This window comes from Entelurus aequoreus, linkage group LG01 (assembly GCF_033978785.1).
Source record: "Entelurus aequoreus isolate RoL-2023_Sb linkage group LG01, RoL_Eaeq_v1.1, whole genome shotgun sequence".
NCBI lineage: Eukaryota > Metazoa > Chordata > Actinopteri > Syngnathiformes > Syngnathidae > Entelurus > Entelurus aequoreus.
In genome coordinates, this window is record NC_084731.1 from 63,004,218 (window position 1) to 63,026,160 (window position 21,943).

The 21,943-nt window shown below is 41.0% G+C and overlaps 1 protein-coding gene across 1 annotated transcript in view; it reads right to left on the bottom strand.

Moving 5' to 3' along the window:
* Nucleotides 1-212: 212 nt before the first annotated feature.
* nfs1 (NFS1 cysteine desulfurase) overlaps nt 213-21,943 on the bottom strand; it is a 26,822-nt gene continuing 5,091 nt past the window's right edge. The window contains exons 5-13 of the mRNA XM_062055975.1: nt 13,714-13,866; nt 12,105-12,198; nt 9,689-9,823; nt 6,897-7,054; nt 6,534-6,639; nt 6,389-6,470; nt 4,638-4,721; nt 4,482-4,571; nt 213-806 (exon numbers count right to left, since the gene is read on the bottom strand). Coding sequence (XP_061911959.1) covers nt 743-806; nt 4,482-4,571; nt 4,638-4,721; nt 6,389-6,470; nt 6,534-6,639; nt 6,897-7,054; nt 9,689-9,823; nt 12,105-12,198; nt 13,714-13,866 — 966 coding nt within the window. The 3' untranslated portion in view covers nt 213-742. The remainder of the gene's footprint in view (nt 807-4,481; nt 4,572-4,637; nt 4,722-6,388; nt 6,471-6,533; nt 6,640-6,896; nt 7,055-9,688; nt 9,824-12,104; nt 12,199-13,713; nt 13,867-21,943) is intronic.

Sequence of the window (21,943 nt, forward strand, 5' to 3'; positions counted from 1 at the left end):
GACACACACACACACACCCTGACATGATTACTGACATGGACACACACACCCTGACATAATTACTGACATGGACACACACCCCGACATGAACACTGACATGGACACACTCACTCCGACATGGACACACACACCCTGACATAATTACTGACATGAACACACACACTCCGACATGAAGACTGACATGGACACACACACCCTGACATTATTACTGACATGGACACACACACCCTGACATGATTACTGACATGGACACACACACCCTGACATGATTACTGACATGGACACACACACCCTGACATGATTACTGACACACACACACACACACACACACACACACACACACACACACACACACACACACACACACACACACACACACACACACACACACACACACACACACACACACACACACACACACACACACACACACACACACACACACACACACACACACACACACACACACACACACACACACACACACACACACACACACACACACCACCTCCAGTAGAGGACTGCATGGCTGCACAACTAAAGCTCATTCATATAAAAAAGCAACACAAATAATATTGTCATCACTGACTAACACAACTCATTTAAGGGTTGTTGTCAATGAAATGGTGATAATAACGACAAGGAGAGTTTTTCTTATCTCTCCCTCAAAGTGTAATGTGACAGGATGTTTGTGCGTGTTTAAGTAAGTCAGGAGAGAAAAGACAAACAGGAAGTGGGGTGACTAGTGCTGCGTCCACTTGATGCTCTTCAGATCGACGCCTTCCTGCACCATCTCCCACAGAGGACTGCAACAAACAAAGTTCACAACCTTCAGACACAACTCTGATAGAACCAGCTTTTGGAATGAGGTTTTTAAAGATGGGAAAACATTTCCAGAGAAGCTCCTTAGCTTTGATTTCACAACAATGTCAATATCAAGAATATGATTTGATCTAATCATTATTCACTTCTATATGATTATCAATCTGTCAAGTTTCTCCTTCAGAGTATCAAGTCACTGAATGGTCCAAATCATAATACATTTTATTATTATTAAATCATAATAATACACAATTATTATTAAATAATAATAATAATAATAATGAATTTAATTTCATAGCACCTTTCCGGAAACTCAAGGTCGCTTACAACAGTATAAAATACAATAAAACCAAGGCATATAAATAAACAACACAATAGAATAAAAATAGGGCAAGGGTATTTGGTGAGTTAGATGGAGTAGGCAGACCGGAACATAATCATAATAATACATCATTATTATTATTAAATCATAATAATACATCAGTATTATTATTAAATCATAATAATACATCAGTATTATTATTAAATCATAATAATACATCAGTATTATTATTAAATCATAATATATATTAAATAATAATAACACATTATTTTTAAATCTTAACACATCATTATTATTATTAAATCATATAATACATCAGTATCATTATTAAATCATAATAATACATCATTATTAAATCATAATAATACATCATTATGATTAAATCACAATACATCATTATTATGATTAAATCGTAATACATTATTATTATTATTACATCATTATAATACATTATTAAATCGTAATACATTAGTATTATTAAATCATAACAATACATTACTAGTAGCAAATTATAATACATTGTTATGATTGAATCATAATACATTATTATAATTAAATCATAATACACCATTATTATCATTAAATCATAATAATACATCAATATTATTATTAAATCATAATACATCATTAAATAATACATAATTATTTTTAAATCATAATAATACATCAGTATTATTATTAAATCATAATATATCATTAAATAATACATAATTATTTTTAAATCATAATAATACATCAGTATTATTATTAGGGATGTCCCGATACAACTTTTTCACTTCCGATACGATACCGATATTGTAGCCTTGAGTATTGGCCGATACCGATATCAATACGATACGATATAGGCACAAATCATTCATATATTTATTTCTTATTTTGTTGTGTGGAATGTTAGAAAAGGCTTGATAAAGTGATGTTACTGTTACTGATGTTGTAGTGTTAAAACGGAAAACAATAGTCAGCAAGAGTAGGTATAGGAAAAACTGACCCATTTATTATTAACCAATTGGTTACATAAATGTTAACCTTCAACATAAGAGTATTACCTCAACAAATCCAATAAAAACAAAATGTTATATTTAAAGTGCAAAATAACCACTAATACCAACATAATTATACAATTGAATAGAATAAATTAAAAATAAATTAGAAAACCCTGAAAAATAACCTAAATAAATTCAATTTAAAAAAAAAAAAACGTTTTAAAGTGCAAACAATTCAAGTTCACTTCAGTTATTTTTTTACTGTCAGCATATGTTGGAAACAACTGTGGGCAGGGACAAAAACAACACAATATTGTCCACTGTCCAACTGCTCTAAGTTAAGAGTTCACAGCTCCCGTTTCACTGACTGACTGTGCCCAAAACAATGTAGTAATTACTCTTAGTCATCACTGAAGAATAGTGTAAACACAATAAACATATCACTCTAATAACAAGAGCATAAAACAAATAATAATCAGTCAGTGCTGACTACCCTTACTACTCCTCCTCCTCCTTCTCCAATTTCTGCAGTCCGAGCATAATGTGGAGATTTGTTTTTAAGAAGATAAGCATTTCGTGCATCTGGGGTTTGGTTTTGTCTACAATGTAGTGGCGGCTAGGAATAATGTAGCGAGGTTCGAGGTGCTCCATTAAGCGTTTAAACCCGACATTACTCACCACCGACAGGGGCTGGTCATCAAGCACAATAAACTGGGCTATCTTTTCTGTTATGGCCATTGCCTTTTGGCTGTCCCGTGGTAGTTTGTCACGTCTTGCAAAGCTTTCGGCCAGCGTGGGTTGCTGAAGCGAGCCAGAGGTTTGTTGCTTCGCCTTGCTGCTCTCGCGAAAATCCTCATGTTCTTTTTTGTGGTGTTTTTTCAAATGTGCGATGAGGTTGCTTGTATTGAACCTTCCCGGTTCTGTCCCTCCACGGGACACTTGCGCCTGACAAATGTTGCATTTAGCGGCAACGTCTTTGTCCGAGTTTAGGTTAAAATACTTCCACACAGCGGACATCACTACACTTTGCTGCAAACACACGCGTTGTCGTTGTGATCACGTGGGCTGTGCATGCTGGATCAGAGACGCTCTTCTTCCGCGGCTGGCACCAACGTTAATTAAGGGGCATTGCCGCTACCTACTGTGTTGGAGTGTGATCAAACCAGAGTCACCTATTATAGAAGTGCTGCAGCGAAAAATGGACATCTTATATCGGAGCGCTTATATCGGAGTTTTTAGCTTCAGTCCGATAAAATCCGATATTCACTTTTTTGGCTAATATCGGACTGATTTCCAATATCAATATCGGATCGGGACATCCCTAATTATTATCAAATCATAATATATAATTATAAAATCATAATACATTATTATTACATCATAATAATACATAATTCAATCAAAATACATTATTTTATTATTAAATCATCATAATACATTTATTATTAGTAGTAAATTACAATACATTATTATTATTGAATCATAATAATACATTATTATTGAATCATAATACATTATTATTCAACCATAATACATCATTATCATTAACTCATAATACATCAATATTATTAAATCATAATAATACATTATTATTATTAAATCATAATAATACATCATTATTATTATTAAATCATAATAATACATCATTATTACCATTAAATCATAATAATACATCATTATTACCATTAAATCATAATAATACATCATTATTATTATTAAATCATAATAATACATCATTATTATCATTAAATCATAATACATCATTATTATCATTAAATAATAATACATCATTATCATTAAATCATAACACATCATCATTATCATTAAATCATAATAATACATCATTATTATCATTAAATCATAATAATACATCATTATTATCATTAAATCATAATAATACATTATTATCATTAAACCATAATAATACATAATTATTATGATTAAATCATCATAATACATCATTATTATGATGATATTATTGTCAATAGTGTCCTATCTTTAACAACTAGAGGCACCTCAGTTTCTAACTTGACCGGAGGGTCTTTGAACGCACCACGGTGAAGTCAATAATGTTATGCCACAAACATCTGGACGTGTTCTACCATCTCATCCATGTTGGTGCTGAGTGGGAATGCTCCAAGGTGAGCTTTGATGAGGTTATGACATCTGTGCTGACTGAAGGGGGTTTTCTGCTAACCAGGTGGAACCAACTGTTTTCCATTTTTGGATAGAGGTGTCAATAGTTTGACTCAATCAAGCCAACTATTGAACTTCCATATGCATTATGACCCTTTTGGTTAGAACTGCAGACAGAAGAATATTCCTACTTTCAAGTGGACTGGGTCTGGTCTCACCTCATCTCTCGGAGTCTCCCGACCTGCTGGATGCATTTGTCCGCAGTGTAGTCCACCTCCTCCTTCGTGGTGAAGCGACCGATCCCAAACCTGGCGAGCACCAAGGTGGACATGTGTGAGTGACAGCCAGCACTGGGCGGAGTGAACATGTCGTACCTGATGGAGGAGTGGGCCAGGTCTTCATCTGCACCGATGGCTCTCAGCACGTAGGACGGCTCCAAGGAGGCCGAGGTACACGCACTGTGCGTCAGCAAAGAAAAACAGGCGTTAGGAGGCGGCTGTTGTCAGGAGTAGTGTTGTCCCGATACCAAAATGTATTTCGCTACTTTTCTAAATAAAGGGGACCACAAAAAAATTCATTATTGGCTTTATTTGAACAACAAATCTTAGGGTACATTAAACATATGTTTATTATTGTAATTTAGTCCTTAAATAAAATAGTGAACATACTAGACAACTTGTCTTTTAGTAGTAAGTAAACAAACAAAGACTCCTAATTAGTCTGCTGACGTATGCAGTAACATATTGTGTCATTTATATTCTATTATTTTGTCAACATTATGAGGGACAAACTGTAAACATTTATTATTAATCTGTTCATTTACTGTTGATATCTGCTTATTTTCTGTTTTAACATGTTCTATCTACATTTCTGTTAAAAAGTAATAATCACTTATTCTTCTCTTCTTTGATACTTTACATTAGTTTTGGATGATACCACACATTTAGGTATCGATCCGATACCAAGTAGTTACAGGATCATACATTGGTCATAATTTAAGTCCTCATGTGTCCAGGGACGTATTTACTGAGTTTATAAACATCCATCCATCCATTTTCTACCGCTCATTCCCTTCGGGGTCGCGCTGGAGCCTATCTCAGCTACAATCGGGCGGAAGGCGGGGTACACCCTGGACAAGTCGCCACCTCATCGCAGGGCCAACACAGATAGACAGACAACATTCACACTCACATTCACACACTAGGGCCAATTTAGTGTTGCCAATCAACCTATCCCCAGGTGCATGTCTTTGGAGGTGGGAGGAAGCCGGAGTACCCGGAGGGAACCCACGCAGTCACGGGGAGAACAAGCAAACTCCACACAGAAAGATCCCGAGGCCGGGATTGAACTCACGACTACTCAGGACCTTCGTATTGTGAGGCAGACGCACTAACCCCTCTTCCACCGTGCTGCCCTTTATAAACATAATATACATAAAAAAATAAAAAATAAAAAAGATTTTGTGATGCTAAAAAAATATGAATGTAATCATAGTAGTATCAACTAGATACGCTCTTGTACTTGGTATCATTACAGTGGATGTTAGGTGTAGATCCACCCATGGCATTTGTTTACATTGTGACGCCGGTGAGATGTTGTGTCCTTCTACGGTGTGTAGTGAAGCATGTTTAGCTATTCCTCGTCCTCCAGTGATAATAATACCTGTAAGAAACTTACTTTAAATAGTCACCATGGAGGCAAGGATTAGTGATTTAGAAGTAGCTAAAACACTGTCGACTGTGGCTGTATGTTAGCCGCTAGCTAGCTAGCCATGTCTTAAAGCACCTCTTCCTGAGGGAGTTTCAGTGTTATAACTTCACCTTTATCTTTACTTTTTAGACCAAAATGCGTCCGTTCTCCCTTTTCTGTCTACACGCTGTGTCTGCTTGTAAGTACTCCATGTGTGCGTGCTGCCGAACATGCTCCTATGCTCATAAAACCAGCAATGTCATGACGTGACGACGATGCGTCGGCATGCCCGTTTAAAAAAAAAGGGGGTGAGGGGACCGGTACTTTTTAGAGGCGGTATAGTACCGAATATGATTTGGTAGTATCACGGTACTATACTAGTACCGGTATACCGTACAACCCTAGTCAGGAGTATTTGAGCGGGGGCGGGGAGTACCTTCCGGAGGACAGCGCCACGTCCTTTAACGCCATCAGCAGACTCTCTCCCTCCACGTAGGCGAAGGACAAGTTGACGCAGCCTGGCACACAAAGCATGGCGTCACACTTCATGTCAGGATGCTAGGAGCCGTGTTGTGGTCTACCAGGGTAGCGCTGGTCTGGGTCTCCGTTCAAGATGACATCAGGGATCTCAGACATCATTCTTTGGACCAGGTGGTGAGCCAGCATGGACACTCTTTGATGGTCGTACTGCACACACACACACGCACGCGAACACACACACACACACACACACACACACACACACACACACACACACACACACACACACACACACACACACACACACACACACACACACACACACACACACACACACACACACACACACACACACACACACACACACACACACACACACACACACACACACACACACACACACACACACATTTACTTCCTGTATGCGTCCAGGGCTAGAGAGAGGTGCATGTGTGGAGTCTGACCTCCATCTCCTGCTGGGCGATGCTACAGGCGGCTCCCAAGCCGACAGTCAGCGGCGTGGGGACCGTGCCCGAGCGTAGCCCTCTCTCCTGGCCGCCGCCATTCTGCAGGGGCTCCATTCGCACCCGGGGTCGGCGCCGCACGTAAAGCGCCCCCACGCCTGTGCACACAAAGAAGGACAGGAATGACTTGAGTAGTCGTTCTTCATGGAGTAGACGTGACGGTTTTGTAGATGTTGCGGTATTTCAAAATTCTCACAATAATGCTGTGACGGTATGAACAGAAACTTGGTGAGTGTAGTTTTTCTCAATGATTTGCAAATCCTTTTCAACTTATATTCTTGAATAGACTGCAAAGACAAGATACTTAATGTTCACACTGAGAAACGTCATATTTTTTTGCAAATAATCATGAACTTAGAATTTAATGGCAGCAACAGTTGTCACAGGGGCATTTTTACCACTGTGTTACATGGACTTTCCTTTTAACAACACTCTGTAAACGTTTGGGAACTGAGGAGACACATTTTTTGAAGTGGAATTCTTTCCCATTCTTGCTTGATGTACAGCTTAAATCGTTCAACAGTCCACGGTCTCTGTTGTGCTATTTTAGGCTTCATAATGCACCACACATTTTCAATGGGAGACAGGACTGGACTACAGGCAGGCCAGTCTAGTACCTGCACTCTTTTACTATGAAGTCACGCTGTTGTAACACGTGGCTTGGCATTGTCTTGCTGAAATAAGCAGGGGCGTCCATGATAACGTTGCTTGGACGGCAACATATGTTGCTCCAAAAGCTGTAAGTACCTTTCAGCATTAATGGTGCCTTCCCAGATGTGTAAGTTACCCATACCTTGGGCACTAATACACCCCCATACCATCACAGATGCTGGCTTTTCAACTTTGCGCCTCTAACAATCCAGATGGTTATTTTCCTCTTTGGTCCGGAGGACACAACGTCCACAGTTTCCAAAAACAATTTGAAATGTGGACTCGTCAGACCACAGAACACTTTTCCACTTTGCATCAGTCCATCTTAGATGAGCTCGGGCCCAGTGAAGCCGTCGGCGTTTCTGGGTGTTGTTGATAAATGGCTTTCGCTTTGCATAGTAGAGTTTTAACTTGCACTTACAGAAGTAGCAACCAACTGTAGTTACTGACAGTGGTTTTCTGAAGTGTTCCTGAGCCCATGTGGTGATATCCTTTACACACTGATGTTGCTTTTTGATGCAGTACCGCTTGAGGGATCGAAGGTCATCATCGCTTACATGCAGTGATTTCTCCAGATTCTCTAAACCTTTTGATGAAATGTTGTTCTTAAACTGTTGGACAATTTGCTCACGCAATTGTTGACAAAGTGGTGACCCTCGCCCCAGCCTTGTTTGTGAATGACTGAGCATTTCATGGAAGCTGCTTTTATACCCAATCATGGCACCCACCTGTTCCCAATTAGCCTGTTCACCTGTGGGATGTTCCAAATAAGTGTTTGATGAGCATTCCTAAACTTTCTCAGTCTTTTTTGCCACTTGTGCGAGCTTTTTTTAAACATGTTGCAGGCATCAAATTCCAAATGAGCTAATATTTGCAAAAAATAAAGTTTACCAGTTCGAACATTACATATCTTGTCTTTGCAGTCTATTCAATTGAATATAGGTTGAAAAGGATTTGCAAATCATTGTATTCGGTTTTAATTTACCATTTACACAATGTGACAATTTCACTGCTTTTAGGGTTTGTAAGTCCAAGACTAGATGTGACCAATCTAAGTCTAAGACTAGATGTGACCAATCTAAGTCCAAGACTAGATGTGACCAATCTTAGTCCAAGACTAGATGTGACCAATCTAAGTCTAAGACTCGATGTGACCAATCTAAGTCTAAGACTCGATGTGACCAATCTAAGTCCAAGACTAGATGTGACCAATCTAAGTCCAAGACTAGATGTGACCAATCTAAGTCCAAGACTAGATGTGACCAATCTAAGTCTAGATGTGACTAATCTAAGTCTAAGACTAGATGTGACTAATCCATGTGTAGGACTAGATGTGACCAATCTAAGTCTAAGACTAGGACTAAATGTGACTAATCTAAGTCTAGGACTAGATGTGACCAATCTAAGTCTAATACTAGATGTGACCAATCTCAGTCTAAGACTAGATGTGACCAATCTAAGTCAAGACTATATGTGACCAATCTAAGTCTAAGACTCGATGTGACCAATCTAAGTCTAAGACTCGATGTGACCAATCTAAGTCCAAGACTCGATGTGACCAATCTAAGTCCAAGACTAGATGTGACCAATCTAAGTCTAATACTAGATGTGACCAATCTAAGTCTAAGACTAGATGTGGCCAATCTAAGTCTAAGACTAGATGTGACTAATCTAAGTCCAAGACTAGATGTGACCAATGTAAGTCCAAGACTAGATGTGACCAATCTAAGTCTAAAACTAGATGTGACCAATCTAAGTCTAAGACTAGATGTGACCAATCTAAGTCTAAGACTAGAATTGACCAATCTAAGTCTAAGACTAGATGTGACCAATCTAAGTCTAAGACTAGATGAGACCAATCTAAGTCTAAGACGAGATGTGACCAATCTAAGTCTAAGACTCGATGTGACCAATCTAAGTCTAAGACGAGATGTGACCAATCTAAGTCTAAGACTCGATGTGACCAATCTAAGTCTAAGACTTGATGTGACCAATCTAAGTCTAAGACTAGATGTGACCAATCTAAGTATAAGACTAGATGTGAGCAGGGTGTTCTTGATTGGAACAGTTTTGGTTTTTACCTTTAGGTCCATAGATCTTGTGACCACTGATGGACATCAGGTCTATCTTGGACTGGGACACGTCGATGGGAATCTTCCCCACAGCCTGTGCAGCGTCCGTGTGGAAGAAGACGCCCTTGGAGCGACACAGGTGACCTGCGTGCAGAGCAAGCGTTATTGTCACGGACCTGAGCCACATTCATCCTCCGGCTTGGCATTAAGGTCCGAGGGCCAGTCTCAACTTGTGGTACCTAAGACCAGACTCAGGACTAGGACAGACACGGCTTTGAATTGAAGGACTTGTTATTGTATTTGATGTTGTGTTGTTAATAGTGCTTGTACAGGATGTGGAGTGGAATGAGAAAGGATCACAAAAAATTATTATTGTCATTTCAGGGGAAGTGCACTTTTTTTGGAATATTGCCTATGGTTCACAATCATTATGAGACATGATGGATTTTTTTAATGCATTCTAAATATTAAATAAACGTAAGTAAAAGTCTGCTTACAGCGGAGCCAATGGGAGATCCTCTAGTCCGCCCATAAAACCCAACCAAAAAAATCCAAAAAGTGCCAACAATACTTAGTGATATTGTTATTATAAATATTAATAAGTATTAGTGATATTGTTATTATAAATATTAACAAGTATCAGTGATATTGTTATTCTAAATATTAACAAGTATTAGTGATATTGTTATTATAAATATCAACAAGTATTAGTGATATTGTTATTATAAATATTAACAAGTATTAGTGATATTATAATAATAAATATTAACAAGTATTTGTGATATTGTTATTATAAATATTAACAAGTATTAGTGATATTGTTATTATACATATTAACAAGTATTAGTGATATTGTTATTATAAATATTAACAAGTATTAGTGATATTATTATAAATATCAACAAGTATTAGTTATATTCTTATTATAAATATTAAAAAGTATTAGTGATATTATTATTATAAATATTAACAAGTATTAGTGATATTGTTATTATAAATATTAAACAAGTAATAGTGATATTGTTATTATAAATATTAACAAGTATTAGTGATATTGTTATTATAAATATTGTTATTATAAATATTGACAAGTATTAGGGATATTGTTATTACAAATATTAACAAGTGTTAGTGATATTGTTATTCTAAATATCAACAAGTGTTAGTGATATTGTTATTATAAATATTAACAAGTATTAGTGATGTTATTATAAATATGTACAAGTATTAGTGATATTGTTATTATAAATATCAACAAGTATTAGTGATATTGTTAGTATAAATATTAACAAGTATTAGTGATATTGTTATAAATATAAATATCAACAAGTATTAGTGATATTGTTATTATAAATATTAACAAGTATTAGTGATATTGTTATTATACATATTAACACGTATTAGTGATATTGTTATAATAAATATCAACAAGTATTAGTGATGTTATTATAAATATTTACAAGCATTAGTGATGTTATGATAAATATAACTGCTCCCCGGGATGATGTAACAGTTGGTTGGGGGGCGCATAATAAATGAAAATAACATAACATTAACAAGTATTAGTGATATTGTTATAAATATTAACAAGTATTAGTGATATTATTATTAATATTAACAAGTATTAGTGATATTGTTATTATAAATATCAACAAGTATTAGTGATATTCTTATTATAAATATCAACAAGTATTAGTGCTATTGTTATTATAAATATCAACAAGTATTAGTGATATTGTTATTATAAATATTAACAAGTATTAGTGATATTGTTATTATAAATATTAACAAGTGTTAGTGATGTTATCATAAATATTTACAAGTATTAGTGATATTGTTATTATAAATATTAACAATTATTAGTGATAATTATAAATATTAACAAGTATTAATTATATTATTTTAAATATTAACACATATTAGTGATATTGTTATTATAAATATTAACAAGTATTAATGATATTGTTATTATAAATATTAGCAATTATTAGTGATAATTATTATAAATATTAACAAGTATTAATGATAGTGTTACTATAAATATTAACAATTATTAGTGATATTGTTATTATAAGTGCTAACGCAGACTAACTATTTATAGCGGCGCTATGATCAGTTTCTGTGTCCCTCTGTTTACATTCTCTGCTGAGTTGCCAGTTTTTCCTGTTTTCAGTGCACACACAAAATATCATCAAATGCGTATGCAGATGTTTATATTATTGCTGTGGGGGGACCTCAATGCAAGGAGTTTGGGACCCTGGGCCAGGAACTTGCCAGGACAGATGGAAGGTTCTCCAGTCTTGTGTAGCATTGGTCAATGAGCACAACATTTCATCATTGTATGCGCAGAATGAAATGAGTGGGCGGGGCTTATATTGATACATCATGTTGTAATGGCATGCATGTTGGACATCAACTTAGTTACCGATCTCTTTGACAGGCTGCATGACTCCGATCTCGTTGTTGACGGTCATGATGGACACCAGACAGGTGTCAGGTGTGAGGGACTTCTCCAGCAGCTGCAAAAAAAAGTCATCATGCTCAAGGGTCTGATTTACTAAGATCCAAAACAACATGTGAAAACTATCAAATTAGTTTAGATAGCGTGTGCAATTCAAAAGTGGCGCAGACCGCTCTATTTAAATGAGGATTGTGCGTGTACTATACAGGCCATTACCATGGAGACACTCATTTACTGCATAGTCATGTTTTCAAACCAGCAGGAGAGATCTACCACTTTTTATGGGCATTTCACAAACCGTCTTAAGTGCATCTACAAAAGATACAAAGGAGCATTCCTGTCCTCAAGACGCAAAAAAAATGAATCCTTCAAGAAATTTTAATCATATAAATGTATTAATAATATACGTTTTATGTAAAAAAAAACAACAACTTAAAGACACCAAAACGTTTAATTTGTTTGAGTCAGCCCTTAAGTCATCCAGCAGCTATAAAATTATAAAAGGATGTTGCTGAATAGACGATGTGTCTATAATTTTTATTTCTGACAGGTTGACACACACGTATGACGGAGGATTGTGGTGTGTGTGTGTGTAACATTATAAAAGAATGTTGCTGAATAGACGATGTGTCTAATATTTTCATTTCTGACAGGTTGACACACACGTATGACGGAGGATTGTGGTGTGTCTGTGTAACATTATAAAAGATTGTTGCTGAATAGAAAATGTGTCTTATATTTTCATTTATGACAGGTTGACACACACACGTATGACGGAGGATTGTGGTGTGTGTGTGAGTAATATTATAAAAGAATGTTGCTGAATAGACGATGTGTCTAATATTTTTTTTTTCTGACAGGTTGACACACACGTATGACGGAGGATTGTGGTGTGTGTGTAACATTATAAAATAATGTTGCTGAATAGACGATGTGTCTAATATTTTCATTTCTGACAGGTTGACACACACGTATGACGGAGGATTGTGGTGTGTCTGAGTAACATTAAAAAAGAATGTTGCTGAATAGACAATGTGTCTTAACATTTTTTATTTCTGACAGGTTGACACACGTATGACGGAGAATTGTGGTGTGTGTGATCCTGCAAATTAGAATAGGATGTTGCTGAATAGACGATGTGTCTAATATTTTAATTTCTGACAGGTTGACACACAAGTATGATTGTGGTGTGTGTGATCCTGCAAATTATAAAAGGATGTTGCTGAATAGACGATGTGCCTAATATTTTTATTTCTGACAGGTTGACACACGTATGCTCGTGGTGTGTGTAATCCTGCAGCGTGTGTACAACTTTCACTTTGCACGTCCTCACACGCGCTGAATAAGAGGCTGATGAGGTTAAATCACATTGCGTGTGCTAAACAATTACAGTATATCTGCATCTGTATTGTGGGTCTTTTGATGATCAACATCTATTTAGCATATTGATGAAGACACAAAATGGATTGCACGCCTTATTCTGCTCCCATGTTTAGTGGATCAGCTCTGCGTGTGCTTCAGTAGGTCAGGCCTTATGTCGTATTCATGAAGTTCTAGTAGTTTAGTGACGTACCTCCAGGTCCACCAGTCCGTTCTTCTCAACCGGCAGATACGTGACGCGAAAGCCCTCGGCCTCCAGGATGCGGCAGGAGTCCAGGACACATTTGTGTTCCGTCTGCGAGGTGATCACGTGTCGCTTGCTGGCTTTGTAGAACCTGGCCACGCCCTGCAGGTGGGAAGACCAGAGGAAGACTTTCTGACTCCTTTTACGCCATAAGGTGCAACCCCCTTATTCCAACACAGGGTTACCGCGGCCTTGTTTTTAATGACTACTTAGGCCTACTATGCTACCGTGTTTACTGTTGCTCATTGTGGGGTACTTGCGATTTCTGAGGTGCTCCTTGGTGAGAACATGGAGCCTACATATTACCGGCCCATATCAAAACTTTCCTTCATGTCAAAAATCATTGAAAAAGTGGTAGCTAAGTAGCTAACCTAATTTTTGGAACAACATGATTTTTATGATAAATACCAATCTGGCTTTAGGTTATTTCACTGCACCGATACTGCTCTTTTGAAAGTTTCCAGTGACGTGATGATGGCCGCTGAATCTTCGATTTGACATCTGCCTTTGATACTGTGGATCACCTCAAATCTGAGATGGGTTTTTCTGGTACTGTTCTCCATTGGCTTACTTCTTATATAAATGGAAGAACTTTTAATGATGTCATGTCCAATGTGTCCAACCGGTCATGTACACCCAGGGTTCTGTTCTGGGGCCTGTCTTATTTTTGTTGTATCTGAGGCCGCTTGATAGGTTGATCAGTAGTTTTAAATGGTAAATGGGTTTGTGGAAGGGGCGTGGTCCACGCATTCCCTGCGGGCGGGGTGTGTGCAGATGCCGGCCATGAAGCAGCAGACAGGTGAGTGGATATCTCAGCTGTAACGAGTTATCTAATCAACTGTTCCTTTATTAGCAGCGTCGGAGACCATGAGGGGGAGATGGCTGGAGAGCAAGAGGAGAGACAAACCACCTGAGAAACTGCTGAAAAGCAACAGAAGACTTTGAAAAAAGGAAAAATAAAGACTATTGTAAACGCTGCATCTGAGGGTTGTGCCGGTTCCTGTGGTCTTAGAAGAACCCCGAACAAACAGACGTTCACAAGTGTCGCCCAACAAAAAAGCAGACCACGGAAGGAAATGTCGGGACCAACCCCTCTGGAGGCGCTAGGTCAAGTTCTGGCCGAAGTGTCAGCAGCGAGCCAGCAGCAGACCAGAGTGCTGCAAATATTGATGGGCAGAGCAGAGGCATCGGGAAGGGGGGCGACGGCCTCCATGCAGCGCATGGGGGAGGCGGAGGACCCCCATGCATTCCTGGATGTCTTCGAGGCCACGGCGACGTCGTGCAAGTGGCCGGAAGAGGAATGGGGCGTGAAGCTGCTGCCGCTCCTGGTGGGGGAGGCGCAGCGGGCGGTGTTGAGTCTCCTGGCGACCGCCCGCATGCAATACGCCAACTTACGCCACGCCATCCTGGATCGGGTCGGCAGCAGCCCAGAAGACCACCGCCTGAAATTCCGAACCATGAGGTTGGGGCCAGAGGACCGGCCCTTCGTGTTGGCATATCAGCTGAGGGACGCGGCAACCCGGTGGCTCCAAACCAACGGTCTAGACCCAAAAATGTTGGAGTCCATCATATTGGAACAGTTCATCGATGCCATGGGTGAGGTACCACCGTCCGTGAGATGTGAAAACAGCGGTAAAACTGGCGGAGGATCACCTGGCGGTCCAGCGGGAGGCGACCGCAAAGACGGCCGAAAGGCCCACTCCAGCACCCCGCCGACGACTCGCACCGCAGGAGGGGACACCCCTAAAGCAGCGACCACGCACGGCCGAGCCACCCGGATCCAACGAGCGGGTCCCCCACTCGGGCATCCAACAGGAGAACGCACACATACGCACCCACGCACGCACCCATACACACACAGCAAGTGCGGGGGCACGGGGAAATAATGTCTCCTCTGCTTGTTCGTTTCAGGGTACCGGCGCTGCAGAGAGGGGGATTCCCTCGTAGATGGCACCTCGGACACCAGGGCCGGTGTGCTGGGGGTATGGACAGCCCGGACACGTGCGCCGGGAATGCTCCTTGATGGAGGTGGGGCAGGTGATGCGGGTTGTTGTTCCCCCAGCACCCGCCCCCGATCTGGGGGAGACGTACTGTGTCCCGGTATGGGTGCAAGGGGGTACATACCGGGCGATGGTGGATTCGGGCTGAAAACAGTCCGTGATCCACCAAAACCTGGTTCGACCCGGGGCGTTGAGGCAGGCGACACAGGGGAGAATTAGGTGTATTAATGGGGATATGCACGAGTACCCGATTGTGCCAGTGGAAATTTGGTATAAGGGTCCAAAACATAGTGTTAAGGTTGCCATAAGTACGCACCTTACGCACCCCGTAATTTTAGGGACAAATTGGCTGGCATTGAACCATCTGGTGACACAATGTGTGGGGATGTGTTCACGGACTGTAGGAGAGGGGAGTATCCGCGCAGTTCTCAGTGGCGACGCGGGTTCATCCGGTACTGCCGAGCGGGAACCGGCGGGGGATTCGCGGGAGGCCCCCCGGCTCCCGGGTTGCAACCTACGGAGGATTTTCCCCTCGAGCAGTCCCGGGATGAAACCTTGCGCGCGGCCTGGGACCAGGTGGATTACATTGACGGTCAGCTGGTGCGCCCGGGGAAAGCGCGGGTATTCCCCCATTTTTCAATTATTCGTGATAGGTTATACCGAGTGGGCCGTGACACTCAGACCGGAGAGGAATACACCCAGTTGTTGGTGCCAAAACACCGCCGGGAAATGGTTTTCCAGGCGGCGCATTTTAATCCCATGGGGTATGATAAGACACTTAATCGGGTCAAGGTCCTATTCTATTGGCCTGGCCTGAGGGCAGACGTGCGCCGTTGGTGCGCTGCCTGCCCAGACTGCCAGCTTGTGAACCCAGAGGCCACCCCAAAGGCGCTCTTGCGCCCATTACCGCTCATGGAGGTCCAGTTCGAGAGAATTGGAATGGACCTCATCGGACTATTTCACCCGAGCGCACGGGGATACCGCTTTGTGTTGGTCCTGGTGGATTACGCAACGCGCTACCCCGAAGCAGTGCCCCTGCGCTCTATCGCTGCCAAGAGTGTTGCGCAAGCTCTGTTTCAGGTCATCTCCCGAGTCGGAATCCCGAAAGAGATTCTGACTGACCAGGGCACGTCCTTTATGTCACGCACGATAAAGGAACTATACGGGTTACTGGGAATTAAGGCCATCCACACCAGCGTATATCATCCACAAACAGATGTGCTGGTGGAGAGATTGAATAAAACGCTGGAAACCATTATCCGTAAGTTTATGCACGAGGACAAACCGAATTGGGATAAATTGCTGGACCCCCTAATGTTTGCGATGTGGGACGTACCCCAGGCCTCCGTAGGTTTTGCACCTTTTGAGTTATTGTACGGCCGGAGCCCTCGCGTAGTGCTGGACGTCATTAAGGAAAGCTGGGAGGAAGGTCCGAGCTCCAGCAAAAATGAAATTCAGTACGTCATGGACATGCGAGCAAAACTCCACACGGTGGAGCACTTGTCACGCGAGAATTTGCTACGCGCCCAGGAGCGTCAACAGCGCGCGTATAACAAGGGGACCCAGCTACGCAAATTTGCACCGGGAGAAAAAGTGCTTGTATTACTCCCAACATCCAGCTCAAAATTACTTGCAAGGTGGCAGGTACCCTTAGAAGTCACACGGCAAGTGGGTGATGTGGATTATGAGGTTCGACGCTGGACCGACGCAGAGACACTCAGATTTACCATCTGAACCTACTGAAGGCATGGAGAGAGGCGGAGCCTGTTTCCATGGTGACGGTGGTGAGGGAGGAGGAGGAGTTGGGACCAGAGGTCCCGCGCTCTGCCCCGCCCCCTCGGCTTCCCTGTGACAACCAGCTCACTTTAGCGCAGAGAGCGGATGTTGCTAAACTGCAGCAGCGCTTCTCTGATGTGTTCTCCTCTCGGCCCGGCCGCACGAATCTCATCCAACATCATATTGAGGGGGGTTACGGTGGGGTCTCGGCCATATCGGCTTCCCGAACACAAGCGCAAAGTAGTTTGGGAAGAATTAAAAACCATGCTGGAGTTGGGTGTAATAGAAGAATCCCACAGTGCGTGGTGCAGTCCCATCGTTCTGGTAGGGAAGAAGGATGGGACTGTACGGTTCTGTGTGGATTACCGCAAGGTGAATGAAAAATCACGGTTTGACGCGTATCCAATGCCTCGGGTCGACGAGCTCCTGGATCGGCTGGGCACTGCTCGTTTTTTTCTCGACACTGGATTTAACCAAGGGCTACTGGCAGATTCCCTTGTCACCAGAGTCCCGAGAAAAAACGGCCTTTTCCAGTCCGGAAGGTTTGTACCAATTCGTGACACTTCCGTTTGGTTTGTTCTGTGCGCCCGCCACGTTCCAGCGCCTCATGGATCGAGTGCTGCGCCCCCACGCGGCATACCTGGATGATATCATCATCCAGAGTAGCGGCTGGGAAGAGCACATGCGGCGGGTGGGGGCGGTGCTCGAGTCCCTGAGGCGGGCGGGGCTCACCGCCAACCCGGCAAAGTGCACGGTTGGCCGGAGGGAGGTACAGTATCTGGGGTACCACTTGGGGGGCGGGGGGAGGTGCGGCCGAAACTGGACAAGACAGCGGTGATCGCAGCCTGTCCACCCCCCAAGACAAAAAAAGAGGTGAGGCAGTTTTTGAGATTTATCCCCCGGTTCGCGGACTTGACCAGCCCACTGACTGACCTCACCCGAAAGGTTGCTCCAGATCTGGTCCAGTGGACGGAGCAGTGCTAGCGGGTGTTTGAGAAGGTGAAAACAGCCTTTGCGAGGAGCCGGTACTGCACATGCCTAACTTTACCATCCCTTTCTGTCTGAAGGCGAACGCGTCGGGCTGGGGACTGGGGGCGGTGCTGTCCCAGCGGGTGGAGGACGTCGACCGCCCCGTATTGTAAATCGGCCGGAAACTCTCGGACTGGGAGGCGAGGTACAGCACGGTGGAGAGGGAGTGCCTCGCCATTCGGTGGGCGGTCGGGGCCCTCCGCTACTACCTGTTGGGGCGCGCCTTCAGTCTCTGCTCGGACCACAAACCGCTCCAAGACTTTTAAAAAAGCAAATCTGGTAAAAAATGAGGAAGAATTATTTCCCAAGAAAAACAGCACGCCCATCGTCTGGCGGTCGTTTGGCTTCAAGCGGAAAGATGTCTAACAGACAACCGTAATATGTCAAGTGTGCGGCAAAAGCGTTGCTACAAAAAGTAGCGCCACTGCTAATTTGTAGCATTATTTGCAAAGTCACCCACTAGAGAATGAAGAGTGCTTGAAACGCCGCATGTCAACATCTTCGTTCGGTGCCACACCAACAAAATGCCCAAGCCACCATTTCCACATCAACACCGTATGAAAAAACTAGTCAACAACAGAAGGAGATAACGTCCGCAGTAACCTACCACATAGCGAAGGACATACACTATTGGATTTCCTATTATGCAGCTAATTTTTATTTGACAGTTATTTAAATATCTTGTGTGACATCATGCACAAAAGTGCACTTTATTTGTTTTAAACTATTGTAGTGGAGTTCTGTACAAAAAGTGCACTTTAATTTAGTGTTGTTTTGATATGTCATCTTAGTGACATCTTGCACAAAAGTGCACTAATAGCTTGGTTTAAAATGTCTCTGACAATCTTGCACTTTCTGTTTTGGAAATGACATGAATGTTTGTGCCACTGCTTAATAACTGTTTAATAAATACAGTTTTGGTCAATTAACTTAGTTGTGATTTCCCTCTCTGCATGAAAGTTTAAAATGAGCATATATTAATGCAGTATGAACAAGAATGTTTTAATGTAGGCACATAGAATCATCATACTGCTGTGATTATATGCATCAAGTGTTCATTCAAGGCTAAGGCAAAATATCGAGATATATATCGTGTATCGTGACATGGCCTAAAAATATTGAGATATTAATAAAAGGCCATATCTATCTGAGTTCTTGGAGTGCATATCCTCTTTTAAAAACCGGTTGTCTTCAAATTTCCTCCAGATAAATTCTAACAAAAGGGAAACTGATAATTGCTCCTGATAAAAAGATCCCCCTGATCAAGAACTCTGGTGCTCTGGGTGCATTTGTTAATAACAGCCTCAGAAACCTTGGGCTTGTGTTGGATCAGTCCATGTCTTTGGAGGGTCACTGTCTTTAACTGACCAAAAACTGTTTTTATCATCTCAGAAATATTTCTAAAGTGAGAAATTGGATCTGGAAATGATTATTCATGCGTTCATTTCAACTGGTATTGACTATTGCAATTCTCTCTTCACTCTTTTCAACAAGTCAACGCTAAAGAGACTTCAGACGGTACAAAATGCAGCTGCCAGACTTTAGACCGGTGCACCCAGACCAGCCAAATCCCCAAAACTCATTTTAAAACCCTGCCATTCCAGGCTATAGTTCCCAGACTCTGGAACAACTTGCACCAGTTCCTCTGTGATATTGACTGTGTTGACACTATTAAGAAACATTTGAAAACTTATCATTCTTAATCCACTTTGTATCCTTTTTATGATGTTATTGTTTTCATTGAATTGTTTTTTTACTTCACCTATGTTTTGTACAGCACTTTATAGCGGTATAGCTCGGTTGGTAGAGTGGCCGTGCCAGCAACTTGAGGGTTCCAGGTTCGATCCCCGCTTCCGCCATCCTAGTCACTGCCGTTGTGTCCTTGGGCAAGATACTTTACCCACCTGCTCCAAGTGCCACCCACACTGGTTTAAATGTAACTTAGATATTGGGTTTCACTATGTAAAGCGCTTTGAGTCACTAGAGAAAAAGTGCTATGTAAATATAATTCACTTCAGTTTGTGATTTTATCTGTGAAAAGTGCTTTATAAATAAAATGTACTTACTTACTTAGTAACATTAAGGAACATCTCCTGGATAAATTTGGACATGTGTGAAAAGGAGTAGGAAGAATCAAGGCTTATATTGAACTTAGGCGATTATATGATGGTGTTTGATGATCGCAATTCATTTGAGTTTGATCACAGTGATCATTTCTCCCTTGATCAAACATGGCAGACATGTCTGAGAAGATACTAAGCAGGACGGTACACTCTATGATCTCGCACGGGACAAACCACTTTGATTTTTAAAAATGGTGGTATTAATGGAGAGCCAACACCCCTCAACAGGCTTCAGAGATAAACAGTTAGCTGAAATAGCAACATGGCTTCAAAATAACTGTTTTACCCTCAATTATAACAAAACAGTCTTTGAAGAAACAATCATTAAATGAAATTCCGGTCAACATTCATTAAATTAAAATAGAGCAGGTAAAGGAATTGAAATATTTGGGTGTTATTTTGGACCCGAAGCTAAAATTTGATGGCCATATTATAAAAATGACTAAGACCATAAAAATAAATATAAACCATTTCAGGCATATTAGACCTTGTTTATCTGTTCAAGCTGCACAAGTTTACATGCATGCAATGATTTGATCCCATATGTAATAAAACATGGGCCCTGGAGTGAACATCTCCCCTGCGCTCCTCGACTACGGTCTGGGACGGGGAGCCAAACCGCAGGAAAGATGCAGTTGATACTGTTACGCGATTGGCTGATCCCATTGCCCAGTGACACTTCCTGTTTGCGAGTGACTTCATAAAACTAATCTTGCTTCATCATTTCTGGTGTCTTCTGACCAAAAAAATATAAATATATATCGAATATTTTATGGAACACATTTAATATTGATATTGAGTATATGTCTATCGCGATATATATTGATATCGTATTATCGGCCCAGCCCTGCCTGGTTCATCATTGTGTGAACAGTAAAGTATGTGCACAAACGCCAAATGAAGACTTCCCCGGCTGTTCCATCTGTAAAAATCAGACGTGATGCAAGTCTTCGTTTGATTCCCCAACAGACGAGAACCCACACCTATTTTTGGCAATAAATATAATTAAAAACAGGCTAAAGTCGAGAGGAAGTGTCGACAGTGTATGTTGACCTACACCGAGGTGGGCACTTTTTGAATAAATAATAATAATAATAATGCTAATATAATAATGATGATGATAATAATAATGATAATAATAATAATAATCCATCCATCCATTTTCTGCAATGATCATAATAATAATAATAATATAATGATAATAATAATGACAATGATGATAATAATAATGCTAATAACAATAATAATGCT